Genomic DNA, 16483 nt, shown 5'->3' on the forward strand with positions numbered 1-16483 from the left:
CGCCTGCACAAACCATGCAGTAGCTTGCGTTTCCCAGAACTCTGGCAATTTCAGCGTGACTGCTGCTTCCATACATTTCAGCACGACTGCCTGTTCCATTGTTCAATCGTTTGATTGATTGAAAAGTTTATTAACAGATTGCAGAATGGGTACAGTACAGCTCAATACATACAATTGTTAAGAGGATGCAGACCTGAGAAAGACTTTCGTCTTGTTTCCATCAGGGTCCCCCATTTTCAATTCATCATATGACACACACGACATACAGATAGACAGTACTGCTACATCTATACATTTATGACATACCAGATTTGCAAATACAGTACTGTTTGTGATACTACTGTTTGTGAAAGCGTCCAAGAACGTCAGGTTCACCAATGTAGGAGATGGGAAATCACGACCAGAGAGAGTAAAGTTTCTTTGACCACACATCAGTGTGCGTCATTTATTAGCATAGCGTGCATACCACAACAAACTAAGCCAAGAGTTCATATGGCCGCTCTAGCTACCCACAATGCCCTGTGTCCTTAAAGTGACCTTAAAGTCACTTTAATAGTATTGTATATTAGTACACTGCATAGTATTGTATATTATATGGTAACTCAGTTACGTCTATTCTGCATCGAACATTGTACATATGTCTATACTGAACACTGTGACCTCATTTTCTACTTCTAATTTACATCCTATACTATGTTATTTGATACTTATCTTGTCTAGCACAGTCTCTGGAGCGTAACAGTAAGAAGCATTTTGTATGAAAGTATTCTGTACTTCTGTATGACAACTATTAAAGAAACTTGAAGTCGGTGGATCCGGTTAATACAATTTATTAACTCAGAATGAAAGTATCAAATACAAATTACTTAGAGAATATGGCTGGAAGGCTCTCACAAAGGTAATTAGCTACTGCAGTGGTTCTCAAACTGTGGTACGCGTACCACTAGTGGTACTTGGTGGTACTGCTGGTGGTACTTGAAAACATTTACAAAAAAGCACAATTTTTTTTTTTTTTTTTTGCAGTCAGGCCACTGAACTTAGAAGCAGGCCAGGCCAGTGTTTCTGGTTGCGGCGGCGCGATAGATAGATAACCTAAGTGGGGAACAACCAGGAGATCACTGACAGAGAGTAATGCAGTCTAAACAGTCATAAATCTTTAATTCAACTTCAGCCCTGATCATAACCATTTTTTTTTTTTGATTTTTTGTAATGTCAGATAAAAAATTAAATACTCCCACTTTTCTGAAAGGAGTTGGTGTTAAATCTGACATTACAAAAAATCCATCAAAATCTGTGTTGTTGCTAATCATTGACACATGCCTAGCCTGTAATAATCCCCCCAGAAAAATTTACTTTGCATTTGATATATTGAAAATATTATACTTTTTGTGTGTTTTTTTAACAATAATTTGTGATGCCATCACACAAACTGGCATTTAAAGGGTAAAAACTCAAAAATGTATTGAATATGTGTTTTTGTAACAAAATAATTGTGTGTGTGTGAGTGTGAGAGAATGAAGGACAATTGCTTGCTGTGTGAGAGAGAGAGAGAGAGAGAGAGAGAGAGAGAGAGAGAGAGAGAGAGAGAGAGAGAGAGATAGAGAGAGAATTAAGTACATTTGCTGAAATACAGTTCTTAATTTTCTCACTTGCTATGTGAGAATGTTAGTTATTATGTTCTCAATGCCCCTTGCATTGTATGAGTTGTGTGGAAGAGTTTGCTAGTTATAGTGCTATCCCTTTGTACATTGTGGCTGTGTCTGACAAAAGTTAACAATAAATAATGGTATTAGGAATACATTTGCCTCCTGCGTGAACTGTGCATAGCTGAATAGACTGTATTTTAACACCGGTCATATGGTGGTACTTGGAGAGCTAGCTATGTTCTCAGGTGGTACTTGGTGTAAAAAGTTTGAGAACCACTGAGCTACTGTATAAGACCTGGAGGTAGAGACCGACTTACATTTGGGGAACCCTCTTTATAGACACAGTAGAGGGGGGACAATAAAACTGGGGGGTTGCATGAGATAGCTCAGAGGCAGGAGACAAAAGTCTTTATCCTCCACAACTGTAACATCAATAAAACAACAGGGATTGACTGGTGACTGTAACATCAATAAAATAAAATGTTATTGACTTGTATTCTTCTTTTCTCCTCTTAGGGGTTTGTGAGTGGAATCACAGGGATTGTCACCAAACCCATCAAAGGTTAGTCTCCATCTCACACACACACTGACTATGATTGCATGTTCATGGTGATTGTGTTATCCCTTCAAACCGGATCAAAGTTGTCTGAATATTTCCCTTTTGCTGTTGCATAATTTAAGATATAGTTTATGCATTCGCAAATATGAGAGCTCTGTCATTGAAGTGTGTGGTGGCGCGCAACAGCGTTCACCCTGATGTAAACAAAACAAGTCATTGATAAGCGACGGCCATATTAGACACATAGCCATAATTTAAGATATAGTTTATGCATTCGCAAATATGAGAGCTCTGTCATTGAAGTGGGTGGTGGCAGCGTAACAGCGTTCACCCTGATGTAAAGTAGCGATTTTTTATTGGTTTGTCATGACAAACCAATTACATAATCCAACATATGTGTAAAGAAACAACATATTCCAGTTAACGGTATATTTTTGTAATGATTCATTACGGTATAAATTAGGTTAACTGGAGCTGCGTATTGCTGGCTCTCATATTTGCGAATGCAACAGAGTTCACCCTGATGTAAACAAAACAAGTCATTGATAAGCGATGGCCATATTAGACACATAGCCATAATTTAAGATATAGTTTATGCATTCGCAAATATGAGAGCTCTGTCATTGAAGGCGCTTGTCGCGGCTCATGCGCGGGCGTACGCAATAACTGGCGGCGATAAGGGGGGCGTGCTAGCGTAGGGTCACGTGGGCTTAGTGGCCAATCAGAGGAACCCGGAAACCGAACAGCGTTGTAGAAGGCATAGACGCGGCCAGGCTGGCTGCCGGCTGGCTGCACATGCGTCGGAGGAAAGCATGTGACTGTCTCCGGCCTCTCGGACCAACAGTAGGGGAAAGTGCGCAACAACCAGGAAGGGGGTTGGGAATTGGCATAACGACTAACAGTGGGATGGGAGAAAAATCGGGGGGGGGGGAAATAAAAAAATAAAAATACAATATGTTGCACACAAGAGCTGTAAACAAACACTATTGCTTGGCAGCCGTCACACAATATCAGTTATATCACCTGTGGTAGTGAGCTAGCTAGCTGACATTAGCTATCCAACCAGGGAGAGAAAAAAATCTTAAAACAAAATGGAAAATTATTTGATACGTTTTTTAAATGTAAACTATTTAAAGCGGTTATTTATCTATGAGACCCAATAAATGCATATAGGGGGGGAAACATCACTTAATGTTTCTAATTACCCAAGGGACCACTGCTTTAAAGTGTGTTTTGCAGAATTTTTATGTGTGTTTCAATGCATGTTGTAATGTGTGTGTGTGTTGTGATGTGTATGTTGGTGTGATGTGTGTGTTGGTGTATTATGATGTGTGTGTGTTGGTGTATTATGATGTGTGTGTGTTGGTGTATTATGATGTGTGTGTGTTGGTGTATTATGATGTGTGTGTGTTGGTGTATTATGATGTGTGTGTGTTGGTGTATTATGATGTGTGTGTGTTGGTGTATTATGATGTGTGTGAGTTGGTGTATTATGATGTGTGTGTTGGTGTGTGTTGTGATGTGTGTGTTGGTGTATTATTATGTGTGTGGTTATGATGTGTGTGTTGGTGTGTTATGATGTGTGTGTTGGTGTGTTATGATGTGTGTTGGTGTATTATGATGTGTGTTGGTGTGTTATGATGCGTGTGTTGGTGTATTATAATGTGTGTTGGTGTATTATAATGTGTGTTGGTGTGTTCTTGTTATGTGTGTGTTGGTGTATTATGATGTGTGTGTTGTGATGTGTGTGTTGGTGTATTATGATGTGTTGGTGTATTATGATGTGTGTGTTGGTGTGTTATGATGTGTGTGTGTTGGTGTATTATGATGTGTGTGTTGGTGTGTTATGATGTGTGTGTGTTGGTGTATTATGATGTGTGTGTTGGTGTGTGTTATGATGTGTGTGTTGGTGTGTTATGATGTGTGTTGGTGTATTATGATGCGTGTGTTGGTGTGAGTGTGTTATGATGTGTGTGTTGGTGTGTTATGTGTGTGTTGGTGTATTATAATGTGTGTGTTGGTGTGTTCTTGTTATGATGTGTGTGTTGGTGTATTATGATGTGTGTTGGTGTTTTATGATGTGTGTGTTGGTGTGTTATGATGAGTGTGTTGGTGTGTTGGTGTATTATGATGTGTGTGTTGGTGTGTTATGATGTGTGCGTGTTATGATGTGTGTGTTGGTGTATCATGATGTGTGTTGGTGTGTTATGATGTGTGTGTTGGTGTATTATGATGTGTGTGTTGGTGTGTTATGATGTGTGCGTGTTATGATGTGTGTGTTGGTGTATCATGATGTGTGTTGGTGTGTTATGATGTGTGCGTGTTATGATGTGTGTGTTGGTGTATCATGATGTGTGTGTTGGTGTGTTATGATGTGTGTGTGTTATGATGTGTGTGTTGGTGTATTATGATGTGTGTGTTGGTGTGTTATGATGTGTGCGTGTTATGATGTGTGTGTTGGTGTGTTCTTGTTATGATGTGTGTGTTGGTGTATCATGATGTGTGTGTTGGTGTGTTATGATGTGTGCGTGTTATGATGTGTGTGTTGGTGTATCATGATGTGTGTGTTGGTGTGTTATGATGTGTGTGTGTTATGATGTGTGTGTTGGTGTATCATGATGTGTGTGTTGGTGTGTTATGATGTGTGTGTGTTATGATGTGTGTGTTGGTGTATCATGATGTGTGTGTTGGTGTGTTATGATGTGTGTGTGTTATGATGTGTGTGTTGGTGTATCATGATGAGTGTGTTGATGTGATATGATGTGTGTGTTTGTACAGGTGCTCAGAAGGAGGGTGCAGCAGGGTTCTTTAAGGGCATAGGGAAGGGTCTGGTAGGAGCTGTAGCGCGACCCACTGGAGGAATCATCGACATGGCCAGCAGCACCTTCCAAGGAATCAAGAGGTGTGTGTGTGTGTGTGTGTGTGTGTGTGTGTGTGTGTGTGTGTGTGTGTGTGTGTGTGTGTGTGTGTGTGTGTGTGTGTGTGTGTGTGTGTGTGTGTGTGTGTGTGTGTGTGTGTGTGTGTGTGTGTGTGTGTGTGTGTGTGTGTGTGTGTGTGTGTGTGTGTGTGTGTGTGTGTGTGTGTGTGTGTGTGTGTGTGTGTGTGTGTGTGTGTGTGTGTGTGTGTGTGTGTGTGTGTGTGTGTGTGTGTGTGTGTGTGTGTGCGTGCGTGCGTGTTTTATTTTTATTTGTTGTATTACATAGATACATAAATGTCTTAAAAGCATATTGACCATCTGTATTATTTGAATACTATGTGTTGTGTAATTGATCTGTGGATTCAAATAAAACATTTCAAATGTGTCTTCTCCTGCCCAGGGCTGCTGAGACGTCTCAGGATATTGAGTCTCTTCGTCCTCCTCGTTTCATCCACGAGGACGGAGTCATACGACCATATAAGGAGAGGGAGGGTGTCGGCAGCCAGATGCTACAGGTAGGCATACAACCATATAAGGAGAGGGAGGGTGTCGGCAGCCAGATGCTACAGGTAGGCATACGACCATAAAAGGAGAGGGAGGGCATCTGGTAGTCATACAATCATATAAGGAGAGCGATGGCATCTGGTAGTCATACAATCATATAAGGAGAGGGAGGGCATCTATTAGTCATATGACCATATAAGGAGAGTGAGGGGTGTGAAAGTGACATCTTTAAGAAAGTGCAGCTTTAAGTGTCTAATAGAAAAAGCCCATTTTCATCCATCCATCCTCTCCTCATTTCCTCCATATCTTCCATCCTGCTTCATAATCATGTTCTTTCACCCTATTTCATGTTTCATGTTATCAGTTATCATTATTAGCCAGCGGCTCAGCTCAATGTTAAACAAGCACTTAGCAAAACAAACACCTGGTCAAAATAAAGGTGCCCACTAGTTCTGACCAATCCAGAAAATATAAGATAAGATATTCCTTTATTGATTGATCCCATTCAGGCATCATAGCAACATGTGGGGGGGGGGGGTACATGATAATATTAGAATAAATAATAATAATAACATAGTAATTTACGCATTTGATACTTGAATACCTTAGACGAAGAGCCACACTGTATATCTCTGCTTTAAGTTTCAGAGGAACAGTGTTTTCAAACTGTATTATCTAAAGATGGTTAGTGTTGTGTTCATTCATAGTTAAAGATAGCAGAGATTGAGTACTTTTGTGTGATATATCATATTCACACTCCAAATGACTTGGATTGACTTTACAACTGCAATACATGAGCTGTCCAAATATATATTTTTTACTTTTGTAGGGAGACACCATATATTAGTAAAACAGCATGATTAGGTCTTGGTGTTATTGTGTTACTGTGATCCTAGATGTTGTTATGGGCATTGGATAAATAACACAGTGAATGTGAGTACTTTCTGTATAGTCAGTTAGCAAGGCTGCTCGTAGTAATAGCAGTGATTTAACCAAAACCATTATAATTTAGTCCATTGACATGAATGGCGTTCTGTGCATGCTGTTAAAGCTAGTGGTTTCTTGTTGTATGTTAGTCTACAGCTTTAATGTAACCTGAAATCACCTTTTTTGATGTTGTGAGCCTGTGATACAGGTAGTTATAGTGCCTTGTACAAAAAGGTAACTAGAGAAGTTAAATGATAATCTCAAATGGGCTAGGATGAAGATTAAGCCTAGTAAATCGAGAAGCATTTCATTGCAAGGTAGTAGAACGAAGGTTTTAGGTGAGGAGGACAATCCGGAACAGCGGGCTCAGGGTGGTCTGAGGTGTGATGTCTGATCCCGGTGTGTGCGCCGTTCCGCTCACCATGAATCTACAAGCGTTTTATTGTTTATTATCATCTGAATTTGATGATAAAATCGAAATATTCTGAAAGCCAACTTTGTTTGCAACTGCGAAGCATTAATAAACGGATCGATTATAAATAGAGCAGTGGAGTATTATCATGTCATGCGAAGTTAACCATTTATAGGCGGTTTGTGTTATTATGCGTTTTAATAAAATCATGGATTGTTTGTTACTTTTCTTCAGCAGCAGGCTATTATGAGCAAAGGAAATTCGTTAGATTGGACATTTGATTAATTATATCAAGCGGAGAATGGGGAAATTTGGCACTACGGATTTATTAAGTTATTTCAGAATGCACTGCCTATTGAGTAACAAATGAGTGTGCTTGAGAAAAAGCAAAGCATTTATTTACCGAACTCAAAAATGCTTCAAATATTTTTCTAATTATCTTCACCTAGAAATTAAATGAAAAGCCTAATTATGGGGAGCTCCAGTAGCTCACCACGTACCGCGAGTGCTATTTCAGCGCCGTGGACAACCGCGCTCGCGCGGATCTGGGGCTGAGCGCGTTCGAATCCCGGACGGCAGCCGTGCCTTTCCCAGAGTGTCTACCCCCCCATCTGAACCCTTTCAGCCTGCTTCTGTCGGTCGAACTTGACCAAGTATGAATGCGACGAAAAAAGCGATAAACGCTAAAAAGAACCAGCTGACTGGTCAAAGTTATAAAAAAAAAAAAAAAAAAGCCTAATTATGATAGAAAGTGCTCTTTTTGGGTGCACCACGTACAGCACTACGGTGCAACGCGGCCGTCCTGGGTTCGACTTCCGGACCCGGCGACCTTTGCCGAATGTCTTCCCCCATCTATCCTCCAATACTTCCTCTCTCTCTCTACCGGACTGCCCGGAAAAAAAACAATAAAATGTCTACCAAAAAACATAATAAAGAAAAAAGAAAGTGCTCTTTTTAGATTCTGACCATTTATGTCGGCAGAGAAGGCTTGACGGACCTTTTTTAAATCCCCATAGTGTGTAGCTTTCTAATTAAATTAAATGCTTTCTAATGAAATGCTCTCCAAGCACCGAAAACTAAATGAAATGACTCCTCTTCAAGCACTGAAAATTCAATTAAATTACTTCACTTCAAGCACTGAAAATTAAATGTACAAATGACTGCTTTTCAAACACTGAAAACTGGTGGCAAGCTACATACACAAGAGCGCTGGTCTCTAACCGTTAGTGTTAACCCCTCCCCCACCGAACACCTTCCAGGAGCTGCAGGAGAGCAGTTTGTGGCTTTGTTATTATGATGTGAGGACGTGAGAGACAGTCTTACAGTTTAGATAGTAACAACACATTAGCCTGTGGTACAGATACTTATAGCAGGTAGATAGTAACAATTGATTGATTGATTGATTGATTGATTGATTGATTGATTGATTGAACATTTTATTAACAGATTGCAGAATGGGTACAATGCAGTACAGCTCAATACACACAATTGTTAAGGGGATGCAGACCAGAGAAAGACTTTCGTCTTGTTTAACACATTAGCCTGTGGTACAGATCGGTATCACAGGTATTATTAATTATGTGTAGGGCAGTGAAGAAGTGGGTGTACAGAAGTAAATAGCCTGGTTAATGTACCATTACCATAGCAATGGTTAACCAGTTCCATTTTAATACTAGCATGGCTGGAACACATTTTTGACTAATGAGATTGCTTGGCTGAAACTACCCTGAACCTCCACTACAGCCAGTGGCAGACCTGTCTCCAGCCACATTGACCCAGGCTCTGTCCATCATGTTGATGTTCCTGTACTTGTTTTCTGTCTTGTCCCGTCCACAGAGGAGGTTGGCCTACAGGGAGTGGAGTATGACCTGGTCACAAGATGAGGAGGATGAGGAAGGCAGCTAGAGGAGAATTGCGGGACTGCCCAGTCTGACAGCCCGTTATTCCGACAGCTAAATAGTCTAAATATTTCCCATTGGACAAAAAGCCCATTGGTTCGACTGTCTGTTATCCCGAAAACTAAACCCATTGATCAGAACTGCTGTTGCCTCGATTAGTTAAAAAATAAGCCCATTAGTCTTTATCCCGAAAATACACACTCTTCTTTATTTTCTGTGAAGTTTAGGCAAACGACTAATGATGATAATTAGACCTACACTCTCTGTCCATGGTGCTGAAATGTGTCCCAAAATAGATGGGATGTAAGAAATTCTCACTGCTCTCTGGTCAGGCATTACATGCAATCATTATGGCATTGTGAATTGTGAACAATGCCACATGGTTTGCACATCAAAATACATTAGATATTAAGAGCAAAAAAACGATTGGTTTTGTTTTTGGGTTAACGGATTGTCGGACCAATGGGCTTTCTGTCCAATGGGAAATTGTTCTGCCCATTGAGCTGTCAGAATAATGGGCCGTCTGACTTATGGCATGGCACAGGAAATGCTACCTACTAGCTAAACTAGTCTAGTTGCTAACTGCTAGTAGTACTAGTCTAGTTGCTAACTGCTAGTAGTGCTAGTCTAGTTGCTAAGGCTACTATACACTATACACATATATACCTGCACATGTCTACATACATACACACCTACCCATATTCATACATGATGTCTATAGCATTGCTCTGTATATATACATATATACACATACATATATATAATATATTATATATATATACATATCTAGTAGTGCTAGTCGAGTTTCTAACTGCTAGTAGTACTAGTCTAGTTGCTACCTGCTAGTAGTGCTAGTCTAGTTGTTAACTGCTAGTAATGATAGCTTAGTGCTCAGTCTTTAGTGTGGTGCAGCCATGTCGTCACTTTGTATGCCTTGAAGCAGCATTTCTGCCATTTGGGGTGTAGACTTAAATCTATTATAAATCTAAGGGATGAAATTTTTTTAATTTATCCTACTGGTTAGCTAACATCTACTAGTATCAACTTTGTGAAATTTGAAGACTTCGTTCAGCACTGCAGATTGATTTGAAATAATTCAAATTTCATTAAATTGATATTAGCTCATGTTAGCTAACTCATAGACAAAAACATAGTGTGTGTGTGGCTTGATTCTTTGTTCATCTTATGTAGGCTAATGTAAATTTTGCAAATCCATAGATATGCATATATCCATATATAATATATATTGTATATTATTAATAAATCCATTAATATTTTCCATAGGGATTTTAGGACTATACCTCAAATAGTGGGAATGATAACATCACAGTGTACAAAGCTGCATCAGACTTGACCCGTAAATACCAAGGGAGAAACCATAGATGTGTTGAATATGTAGTTTATCTATGGGAGAACTGCAAGACACTGGTGTTTGTGTGGCTGGTTTCTGATCTAGCTTCAGTTGTCTTCTAAAGATTACAAACATATTAAAACGATGTTGCTTACAGTTTATAGTAGTGCACTAATAGGGTTTGTTGTGTTCATGTAACATGAATGTTTCCCTTTAACAAACCAAAGAAAGGCCTTTTGAACACGATTGTTTCTGTCACTGCCAGAATTGGGCTTTTATGGTCATTTTAGAGTTTGGAAAACAAATGTAAATGTACAACGTAATTTATTATTTAATTTGAAATGTTTTTTTTGTGTCTCGACTTCATGGACTTTTGTCCATGAATGTTAATTTACATCAGGATACCTCTTCTTTCCATTGCCATTTCTCTCTTTCACCAGCTTCATTACCTTTTTGGGTCCTGCCCTCTTTCATAAAAGTCCATTGTTCTCATTCTGTCAATCATTCACTGGCCTCCCACCCTCAAAATAAAGATGTCATAATGGAAACTCCTCCCTCTCATTGTCTTTCATTCATCATCACTTTCTCCCGTCACCTCATTGTCACAAAGTCACTCAACAAAGCACTCAAGCATTTCAGGGCAGCGCTGCCTAAAGAGAGAAACAGGCTTGTGACCAAATCCGGACCAACGAGAAGATCTGGGCAAGAAGTCCATCTGTTTTCTGATCAGTGAAGACTTAAATCTATTAAGTTGTTGTTGTACAGGATGTGGATTGTTTCTATCGGCAGAGAATCATGGGAGATTCTCACTCCTGCAGTAGTACACACAAGAAATACACACAAAGTAGCAGCAGAGGATATCTGTTAATTGCAGATTCACATTGAAACAAGTATACATTGTATTTTTCTTCTCTACCAAACTCTGATATTATGATGTATTTATCACACTTTGTCGCAAAAAAAACGTTTAGAGCCACTTAGATAACTTGTTTTTTTCTCCTCGAAGTGAACATTTACATGTTTTTGTGTAGTGACCCACGAGTCATGGAACCCGTTCAAAACCAATTGTATTGTTTAAAAGTTTGCAGGTATCTTTGGAAACATTTAATATCGTTCCCGTGGGGTCTCTATAAGTCTTTAATAATAATCAGAATTTTAGGCCTTAAAAAGTCTCAAAAGGTCTTTTTTAATAGGTCTTAAAAATGTATTGGATTAGGAAGTTACTTCTATGTTGCAATAACTTCTCTGTATTGCGTTTAAATGTGTTTAAATGTATCATAGTAATTCTCTTGCCTGTATGGCCATGAAATAGGTATTCCATTCTATTCAAAGGGGTCTTAAAAAGGTCTTAAATGTAACTTGTTGAAACCTGACTTAAACAGCCTGTCTCTTCTCAACAGTAGCGTTGAGAAGCCCCCTAACAGGGCTCATCTTGTTCCTCTGGGATCTTACCTGAGTTCTCTTCTGTCTTTCTCTCCTCTTAACAGAAAATTGAGAATGGACGTTTTGCCAGATACAGATACTTTGCTCATGCCAAGGTCAACGACTCGGATTTCCTCATGATCACCAAGAGGTGGGAACATCTGCATGGTGTTTTAACTTTAGTGTGTTACTGTATGTAGTATGGTCTTTTTTGTGAAAATAATCTCAAATCTGTGTTGCAGATTAGTCAGCAATTGTCAGCAATTAGTCATTCATTTTGCCAATGTGTGTTCCCGTAATCCCCATATTCTGGCTAATTGCTCATATCCCAGTTAAGGTCTTGTTCCAGATGAGATGTTTATGCATTTTCATATCCAGATCATATATATCCCAGTATACATGAATAAAGATAATATTCTGAATTCTGAATACAGGAAGTAGGTTCATGAGGTGCTTGGAGGAGCTCACTCCTGTTTGGTATATCCCATGATTTGGCTAAGCAGTTTCCAGTATATACATTAGGTGCATGACGATCTTTTTAGAATAATTAAGAATGACGTTCCGGGGTTCCGGTTCCGGGTCGAGAATGGGGTGAACGTCTCTGAGCCATGCTACCGCTCCCGAACCTTTATTTTACTTTAAAAAGCCTTTTTTTTTTTTATATATATATAGATAAGTGAACCACTAATATACATCATCCATATCTCTGCCTGTATTATTCGAGCCAAAAGAAAAAAGAAGAACGAGCGTGATGGCTGCGCGAGTCTTGAGAAGCGGGACCGGCCCCGTGGATGGAGCTACCATGGCTGAACTAATGGAGGAACTCAAACAGGCTTTCACCACGGAGTTCAGAACGTTTGCTGCCTCGCTCGAGTCCAGAGTCGCAGACCATACCCAACACCTGGCCTCCGTAGAAGACGGCCTGAATATGTGGTCTGGTAGGATGGTAGAGCTGGAGGCCAGATGCACAGCTCAGGACGAAGTCATCGGCAAGCTAAAAAACAAGCTAATTGATGTCGAATCACGCAGCCGGCGTTCTAACATACGCATCCCGGGCCTGGACGAATCCCTGCACTGCAACCGTCCTAGTGTCTTTTTCGCAGAGGTCCTGGTGGAAATCATGGGGAAAGACGGCCTCGCTACACCACCGGAGCTCGACCCATGTCACAGGACACTGACACCCAAGCCAGCTCCAGGCCTAGGGCGCTAATCGCCCGCTTGCACCACTACAAGATCAAGGAGACTCTACAGCCCCTGAGAGCCTTCTCTACGGCCCCTGAGAGCCTTCTCTACGGCCCCTGAGAGCCTTCTCTATGGCCCCTGAGAGCCTTCTCTACGGCCCCTGAGAGCCTTCTCTATGGCCCCTGAGAGCCTTCTCTATGGCCCCTGAGAGCCTTCTCTACGGCCCCTGAGAGCCTTCTCTATGGCCCCTGAGAGCCTTCTCTACGGCCCCTGAGAGCCTTCTCTACGGCCCCTGAGAGCCTTCTCTATGGCCCCTGAGAGCCTTCTCTATGGCCCCTGAGAGCCTTCTTTACGGCCCCTGAGAGCCTTCTCTACGGCCCCTGAGAGCCTTCTCTACGGCCCCTGAGAGCCTTCTCTACGGCCCCTGAGAGCCTTCTCTATGGCCCCTGAGAGCCTTCTCTATGGCCCCTGAGAGCCTTCTCTACGGCCCCTGAGAGCCTTCTCTATGGCCCCTGAGAGCCTTCTCTACGGCCCCTGAGAGCCTTCTCTACGGCCCCTGAGAGCCTTCTCTACGGCCCCTGAGAGCCTTCTCTATGGCCCCTGAGAGCCTTCTCTATGGCCCCTGAGAGCCTTCTCTATGGCCCCTGAGAGCCTTCTCTACGGCCCCTGAGAGCCTTCTCTATGGCCCCTGAGAGCCTTCTCTACGGCCCCTGAGAGCCTTCTCTACGGCCCCTGAGAGCCTTCTCTACGGCCCCTGAGAGCCTTCTCTATGGCCCCTGAGAGCCTTCTCTATGGCCCCTGAGAGCCTTCTCTACGGCCCCTGAGAGCCTTCTCTATGGCCCCTGAGAGCCTTCTCTACGGCCCCTGAGAGCCTTCTCTACGGCCCCTGAGAGCCTTCTCTATGGCCCCTGAGAGCCTTCTCTATGGCCCCTGAGAGCCTTCTCTACAGCCCCTGAGAGCCTTCTCTATGGCCCCTGAGAGCCTTCTCTATGGCCCCTGAGAGCCTTCTCTACGGCCTCTGAGAGCCTTCTCTACGGCCCCTGAGAGCCTTCTCTATGGCCCCTGAGAGCCTTCTCTATGGCCCCTGAGAGCCTTCCCTACAGCCCCTGAGAGCCTTCTCTACGGCCCCTGAGAGCCTTCTCTATGGCCCCTGAGAGCCTTCTCTATGGCCCCTGAGAGCCTTCTCTACGGCCCCTGAGAGCCTTCTCTATGGCCCCTGAGAGCCTTCTCTACAGCCTCTGAGAGCCTTCTCTATGGCCCCTGAGAGCCTTCTCTATGGCCCCTGAGAGCACCACAGATAGACTCTGCGCTCTCCGTTAAGCTAAAGCACTTGTCCAGGCTATTGGAAATGAGATATGTGGTGTTTACATGTATCATCTCCAGTATTATTATTTTTTCTCATTTGGATATTTGGATATATAAAAAACTGTACTTTTATTTTATTTTTTATTATTTGTTATATTATTTTTATTTTTATTAAATTATAATGTCAAATATTGTAAGGAAGGGGCAGGGCTTGATAAGTTGTTTTACTTCCCCCTGTTCCTTCTCGAACACTTATTGTATGGAAATAGTCTTTGACTATTCTCTCTATGGCCCCTGAGAGCCTTCTCTACGGCCTCTGAGAGCCTTCTCTACGGCCCCTGAGAGCCTTCTCTACGGCCCCTGAGAGCCTTCTCTATGGCCCCTGAGAGCCTTCTCTATGGCCCCTGAGAGCCTTCTCTACGGCCCCTGAGAGCCTTCTCTATGGCCCCTGAGAGCCTTCTCTACGGCCCCTGAGAGCCTTCTCTACGGCCCCTGAGAGCCTTCTCTATGGCCCCTGAGAGCCTTCTCTATGGCCCCTGAGAGCCTTCTTTACGGCCCCTGAGAGCCTTCTCTACGGCCCCTGAGAGCCTTCTCTACGGCCCCTGAGAGCCTTCTCTACGGCCCCTGAGAGCCTTCTCTATGGCCCCTGAGAGCCTTCTCTATGGCCCCTGAGAGCCTTCTCTACGGCCCCTGAGAGCCTTCTCTATGGCCCCTGAGAGCCTTCTCTACGGCCCCTGAGAGCCTTCTCTACGGCCCCTGAGAGCCTTCTCTACGGCCCCTGAGAGCCTTCTCTATGGCCCCTGAGAGCCTTCTCTATGGCCCCTGAGAGCCTTCTCTATGGCCCCTGAGAGCCTTCTCTACGGCCTCTGAGAGCCTTCTCTACGGCCCCTGAGAGCCTTCTCTATGGCCCCTGAGAGCCTTCTCTATGGCCCCTGAGAGCCTTCCCTACAGCCCCTGAGAGCCTTCTCTACGGCCCCTGAGAGCCTTCTCTATGGCCCCTGAGAGCCTTCTCTATGGCCCCTGAGAGCCTTCTCTACGGCCCCTGAGAGCCTTCTCTATGGCCCCTGAGAGCCTTCTCTACAGCCTCTGAGAGCCTTCTCTATGGCCCCTGAGAGCCTTCTCTATGGCCCCTGAGAGCACCACAGATAGACTCTGCGCTCTCCGTTAAGCTAAAGCACTTGTCCAGGCTATTGGAAATGAGATATGTGGTGTTTACATGTATCATCTCCAGTATTATTATTTTTTCTCATTTGGATATTTGGATATATAAAAAACTGTACTTTTATTTTATTTTTTATTATTTGTTATATTATTTTTATTTTTATTAAATTATAATGTCAAATATTGTAAGGAAGGGGCAGGGCTTGATAAGTTGTTTTACTTCCCCCTGTTCCTTCTCGAACACTTATTGTATGGAAATAGTCTTTGACTATTTACCCTTTTGTTTTTTTAAACTTGTTTTATGTTTCTATGTTCGAGACAAATAAAAATCAAATCAAATCATCTCCAGTACCATCTCTTGTCTGTCCAGGGGAATCTTCTCTAAAGTCCTGTCTCTTGTCTGTCCAGGGGAATCTTCTCTAAAGTCCTGTCTCTTGTCTGTCCAGGGGAATCTTCTCTAAAGTCCTGTCTCTTGTCTGTCCAGGGGAATCTTCTCTAAAGTCCTGTCTCTTGTCTGTCCAGGGGAATCTTCTCTAAAGTCCTGTCTCTTGTCTGTCCAGGGGAATCTTCTCTAAAGTCCAGTCTCTTGTCTGTCCAGGGGAATCTTCTCTAAAGTCCTGTCTCTTGTCTGTCCAGGGGAATCTTCTCTAAAGTCCTGTCTCTTGTCTGTCCAGGGGAATCTTCTCTAAAGTCCTGTCTCTTGTCTGTCCAGGGGAATCTTCTCTAAAGTCCTGTCTCGTCTGTCCAGGGGAATCTTCTCTAAAGTCCTGTCTCTTGTCTGTCCAGGGGAATCTTCTCTAAAGTCCTGTCTCTTGTCTGTCCAGGGGAATCTTCTCTAAAGTCCAGTCTCTTGTCTGTCCAGGGGAATCTTCTCTAACGTCCTGTCTCTTGTCTGTCCAGGGGAATCTTCTCTAAAGTCCTGTCTCTTGTCTGTCCAGGGGAATCTTCTTTGTGACCAAAGGAACGTTTGGCCAGCTGACCTGTGAGTGGCAGTATCTGTTTGATGAGTTCACCAAGGAACCCATGATCGTTGAGGACAGACGGCTTCGCATCGAAGCTAAGGTACATCTCCAAGAATGGTGGAACAAACGTCCATCTTGGTTTAGTAGAATAAAAGCAACATTTGTATTAATATATAACAAAATATTTAACCAAACCAACTACTTTCTTGTCTTCATGGACTAAATCACTGGGTTTCA

General features: G+C 42.5%; 1 protein-coding gene across 1 annotated transcript in view; it reads left to right on the forward strand.

Moving 5' to 3' along the window:
* vps13a (vacuolar protein sorting 13 homolog A) overlaps positions 1-16483 on the forward strand; it is a 381735-nt gene that overhangs the window by 358739 nt on the left and 6513 nt on the right. Inside the window, 5 exon segments of the mRNA XM_084308048.1 lie at positions 2163-2208; positions 4984-5107; positions 5523-5637; positions 11702-11787; positions 16223-16346. Coding sequence (XP_084164174.1) covers positions 2163-2208; positions 4984-5107; positions 5523-5637; positions 11702-11787; positions 16223-16346 — 495 coding nt within the window.

The sequence above is a fragment of the Notolepis coatsorum genome (genome assembly GCF_963971535.1).
Source record: "Notolepis coatsorum genome assembly, chromosome: 1".
In the NCBI taxonomy this organism is placed as follows: Eukaryota; Metazoa; Chordata; class Actinopteri; order Aulopiformes; family Paralepididae; genus Notolepis; species Notolepis coatsorum.